This window comes from Cynoglossus semilaevis, chromosome W (assembly GCF_000523025.1).
Source record: "Cynoglossus semilaevis isolate Cse_v1.0 chromosome W, Cse_v1.0, whole genome shotgun sequence".
NCBI classification, from domain to species: domain Eukaryota; kingdom Metazoa; phylum Chordata; class Actinopteri; order Pleuronectiformes; family Cynoglossidae; genus Cynoglossus; species Cynoglossus semilaevis.
The window spans coordinates 2,610,160-2,615,797 of NC_024327.1; the positions used below are offsets into that span (position 1 = coordinate 2,610,160).

General features: G+C 42.6%; 1 protein-coding gene across 1 annotated transcript in view; it reads left to right on the forward strand.

Moving 5' to 3' along the window:
- LOC103396955 (neurogenic locus notch homolog protein 1-like) overlaps positions 1-5,638 on the forward strand; it is a 71,105-nt gene that overhangs the window by 41,473 nt on the left and 23,994 nt on the right. Inside the window, 5 exon segments of the mRNA XM_025052918.1 lie at positions 772-885; positions 2,782-2,895; positions 3,078-3,185; positions 3,188-3,262; positions 3,348-3,458. Coding sequence (XP_024908686.1) covers positions 772-885; positions 2,782-2,895; positions 3,078-3,185; positions 3,188-3,262; positions 3,348-3,458 — 522 coding nt within the window.

Sequence of the window (5,638 nt, forward strand, 5' to 3'; positions counted from 1 at the left end):
TGTGACTCCCTCCCAAGCATGTGCAGACGCAAGTGATTTCTTCAACGGGTTTCTTGAAGTCTCTGTCCTCTCCACCACCATCTAAAGACCTCCGCAAACCATGAAACTCGTTGGCTGCATGCTATGAAAGGAAATCTGTAGATCTTCTATCTTCAGTCTTCACCATATAACTTTTAATATTAAACTGTGTAGCTTACTCTAGTTTACACCCTTGATATTAACTCGACAGCGTAACATCTTAACTGGGTAGCTGTGGGTCACGAAGTGAACATTCTCGCATCTCTCTACGGTTAGGCAAACGTCACAGGCCTGACAGCTCAACGTAGGTTTCAAAATAAAGTACCCTTAGCCTTTCATAATAAAAACATGCAAAAATTACACATAAAACATAAATTACAAATAACTTGACAATTCACAAAATGAGTCTCTTATACAAAATGAAAAGAAATGTTATGTCAGTATGGGAATTAAAATAGCAACAGTTAAACAGAGTTTGGGTAAAAGTTTATTTTTAATTTACCTTTCAAGAAGATTTTTTTTGCAGTATAAATCAGAAGTAAAGCCATATATCTACGAAAAAAGGAGCACTTGGGTTACAACATAATATATGTATAAATATATTTATATCATAACATATAAAACAGAGCAGCCTTATTTCCCAGTATTTAAAGCTAAAAATTAATGAAGCTGTTCAGCCTCTTGCTTTGACTCCCTGCTTTACTCACCCCTCGCTCCCCCCTTTTTTCTCCCCCTCCCTTGCTAATTGGCCAGGCTACGAGGGGGAGTTCTGCCAAATCGATACAGACGAGTGCGCCAACAACCCCTGCGTGAACAACGGCAGGTGTATCGACAAGATCAACTCCTTCGACTGTCAGTGCCCCACAGGTGAGGGGTGAGGAGGGAGGGAAGGAAGGAATGCACACAAATACTTACTCACACACACACACAAAAACTACCTCTCTGGACAGGCACTAATCCCAGCCCTGAGGCAGGCTTACGCAGACCTGAGTAGTCCAGAATGAACATAGCAGCAGAGAGGGAAAACAAAATCTATAGGGAAAGGCTTGAGGAAGTTTGAAGTTTAAAAAAAAAACTTTCTTATCCAACAAGGTCTGATGAGTAAGCAGAAACTTTTGATTGTGGCCGAGGAGAAGGGAGCACTAATATTAGCAGTCAGAGGGTGCCGAAGTACAGGAGTACATTTTCTGTGTTTTTTTTTTTTTGCATTTCTGTCAGAGAGATGCCATTGGAGTGTTGATGTTTTGTTCAGGGGTGAAGGAATGCAACAACAAAAAAGAAGGGAGTTGTCGTTCATTTATTCAGCAGTATCATTGACATGGAAGTAATTTTTTTGGAAGAAAAATAATGACGCTTTGAGTCTCGCGGATCAAGGACGACCTGGGTGGAGACCGAGGCAGGAGTCCTCCTGTTGAGTTTAAAAGAGAGGAAGAGGGAAAAAATGGGAGAAAAGAAGAGGCATCCTGATGTGGGAGTTTCAGAATGAAAAAAGGGGGGGGGGGCTACAAGATTGAACACAAGAGTTTAACACCACCCAATACTCTGTGACATGGAGAGGGAGTAATTTAGAGCGGTTGTAAAGAAAAGTGCTTTTTTTTTTTTCCAGGAGGGCATCTGGATGGAGGGGGTTTTGGTGGTTGAGATGCACAGACCGTTATGCTGCAGCAGAAAGGGATGTGGGGGTGTAAACGTCTCTGCTTCAGATGTAAATTTGTTCCTGGTGCGAGCCAGGCCCGAGGCGAGGGTCCACCTCTTTCATTTTTGTACACAGAATAGCCATGGAAACCGCGCCGTGAGCCGCTGAAATGTCGGATTACAGCGGCCTGGGTTCAAATCCCTCTTCATGTTTACTGAGGTGACAGTGGCCAGAGTGAATCCCTACTGTGTCCAGCAGGTTTCTTAGCATGTTTTTTTAAAGTTCTACTACTTTTCCATCTGTGTTCATGTAAAAGTTGTCATATTGCGTCACATAGTTGTCGTATCGTTGTGTTTTCCTAAAGAAGATGAGTTTGTTTGAGAAAACCCCGCCTCCTCACTTTCCTACTTTCCTGCTAGATTAGCCTCAGCTTCTGCCCGTGTCTCGCTGTGGCGTGGTGCCGAAGGGGAAGTGGGAATTTTATGGCTTCTTCAGACAACACTCCAGTGGCCTTTGGACTCTACCATCCTCGGAAAAAATGGGGGAAATGGAGGGAAAACTATGTGATGAGTAGAAAAGAAGAGAGAGAAGGCCCGCTGGTTGTTTTTGAATGACTGGGAGTTTGAATAGCACGGGGGCAAAGGTCAAGCTGGCTCTTTGTAAGCGCAGGCAGAGGTTGAAGGGAGGGGGGAGTCGGTGGAGTGAGGGTGAGAGCAAGACAGGAGAATGCACATTGTGATGGAAAAGTTTCAGGGGACAAAGGGAGCAACGGGTTCCATTTGGCTGGGGTGAGGCACTGCGTGCACAGGAGATCCTTTGTCCTTCCAACCCTTGGTCAGGAGGCCTTGCGTCTTTCTTTTTTTTCCTCTCCCCTTTGTACTCTCTGCCCCCTGCTAGTAACTCTCCCTTCTCCTTTTGGAGTGATACAGAAAAGAAGAGGTAGCTTATAGTGTTTTGCTCCTCGTTAATTAAAATGCAGATTTTTTTTTTTTCGTGTCCTTGAGAGGATTTTTTTTTCAGGATTATGAGCGGAAGAGTTTGAAACAGTGACAGAACAGTAGCCTTCTATGTACACACATGCACACACACATTTTCATGCATTCACACAGTAAGACTTATTTTTCCAGGCTTCTCTGGGACCCTCTGCCAGATAGACATCGACGAGTGCGCCAGCACACCGTGCAAAAATGGCGCCAAATGCACAGACGGGCCCAACAAATACACCTGCGAGTGCACTGAAGGTAGAAAGGAATTTATTTATTTAAATATATTTATATATTTTTATATATATATATTTATATATATATTTATATAAATATATTTATATATTATAATAAATATATATTTTTAAATAAAGCATCCTGCCTCCTAAATACATCTGTTTTAGAGACCACGTGACCTAAATGGACCCACTCTGTTACAGGTTACAGCGGGAGACACTGTGAGACCGACATCAATGAGTGCTACTCCGACCACTGCCACTACGGCATCTGCGTCGACGGCCTCGCCTCCTTAAGCTGCTACTGTAACCCCGGCCGTGCAAGACCGCCGGCACCTGCCAGGACCAGGAGAACGCCTACATGTGCAGCTGTCCTAAGGGAACCACAGGTTGAGAACCTGACACACCTAATAGGAAAACTGAGTTTGTGTGTGTTTGTTATTTTAGTTTATTGAGATGATTTTTTTTTTCCAGGAGTGACCTGTGAAATCAACATTGACGACTGCAAGAGCAACGCCTGTGACTACGGGACGTGTATCGACAAACTCAACGGCTACGAGTGCGCCTGTGAGCTGGGCTACACCGGTAAGAACCTTTAGATCAGGGGTCACCAGACTTTTTAAAACTGAGAGCTACTTCTAGGGTACTGAGGAAAAAAATGGAGTGGTGTTCTGTGTATAGTCCACTGACTAAAATACAGTACTACTGCTGTATGTATTTAAATTACTCCTCCTCTGGATCTTTAGTTTTATGTAGTTTTACCTCAAAGCTAACCCTGGGTACTTGGCACACAGCCTCAGAGTTTTGTGTTGAAAATGTGCACATGAGTTAAACCACAGGTTGTTTTTCTTGTATCTTAGGTCACTTGAGTTTGGAATCGAATTTGGTTTTTAAACACACTCCACTCGGTTTTTCTAAATCAGGTGTGACAAACATGTTGCCCGCGGGCCAAAACCAGCCTGCTTGATGAACTTTGAACACAACAAATGCACAAACACTTCATGTTCAGGAAATGTTTTGTAAAATTATATTTCATTAAATATAAGGATTTGTCAAAGTACTTTTTTGCATGAAAAACAATAATTTAATCATCTTATGATTGTACTGGTCCGGCCCGCTTGACATCTAATTACAGTGGCTTGAAAAAGTATTCATACCCCTTGAACTTTCCCACATTTTCTCACGTTCCGACCACAAACATAAATATATTTTATTGGCATTTTAGATAAAAGATCAACATAAAGCGACACACAATTGTGAAGTAGAAGGAAAATTATACATGACTTTAAATTGTTTTTAGAAATAAAAAACTGAAAAATGTGGCGTGCAAAAGTATTCAGCCCCCTTTTCTCTGAGTGCAACCAGTTGCCTTCAGAGGTTGCCTGATGATTGCTGAATGATCAGCTGTTGACCTACTGATTAAATAGAGTCCACCTGTGTGTAATCTAACCTTAGTATAAATACACCTGTTCTGTGACAGCCTCAGACGTTTGCTAAGAGGACACTGGTCAGTGAACAGCATCATGAAGTCAAAGGAACACACCAAACAGGTCAGGGATAAAGTTGTGGAGAAGTTTAAAGCAGGGTTAGGTTATAAAAAGATTTCCCAAGCTTTGAACATCTCACGAAGCACTGTTCAATCCATCATCAAGAAATGGAAAGAGTATGGCACAACTGCAAACCTACCAAAACGTGGCCGTCCACCAAAACTTACATGCAGAACAAGGAGAGCACTGATCAGAGACATAGCCAAGACACCCACGGTAACTCTGGAGGAGCTGCAGAGATCCACAGCTCAGGTGGGGGAGTCTGTCCATAGGACGACAATTAGCCGCGCACTGCACAAATCTGGCTTTTATGGAAGAGTGGCAAGAAGAAAGCCATTGTTGAAAGAAAGCCATAAGAAGTCTCGTTTGCAGTTTGCCAGAAGCCATGTGGGGGACACAGCAAATGTGTGGAAGAAGGTGCTCTGGTCAGATGAGACCAAGGTGGAACTTTTTGGTCTAAATTCAAAACGTTAGGTGTGGAGGAAAACTAACACTGCACATCACTCTCAACACACCATCCCCACTGTCAAACATGGTGGTGGCTGCATCATGTTGTGGGGCTGCTTTTCTTCAGCAGGGACAGGGAAGCTGGTCAGAGTTGATGGGAGGATGGATGGAGCCAAATACAGGACAATCCTGGAAGACAACCTGCTGGAATCTGCAAAAGACTTGAGAATGGGGCGGAGGTTCACCTTCCAGCAGGACAACGACCCTAAACATAAAGCCAGAGCTACAATGGAATGGTTTAAAACAAAACATATTCCTGTGTTAGAATGGCCCAGTCAAAGTCCAGACCTAAATCCTATTGAGAATCTGTGGCAAGATCTGAAAATTGCTGTTCACAAACGCTCTCCATCTAATCTTGCTAAACTTGAGCTGTTCTGCAAAGAAGAATGGGCAAAAATTCCAGTCTCTAGATGTGCAAAGCTGGTAGAGACATACCCCAAAAGACTTGCAGCTGTAATTGCAGCGAAAGGTGGTTCCACCAAGTATTGACAAAGGGGGCTGAATACTTTTGCACGCCACATTTTTCAGTTTTTTATTTCTAAAAACAATTTAAAGTCATGTATAATTTTCCTTCTACTTCACAATTGTGTGTCGCTTTATGTTGATCTTTTATCTAAAATGCCAATAAAATATATTTATGTTTGTGGTCGGAAGGTGAGAAAATGTGGGAAAGTTCAAGGGGTATGAATACTTTTTCAAGCCACTGTATAT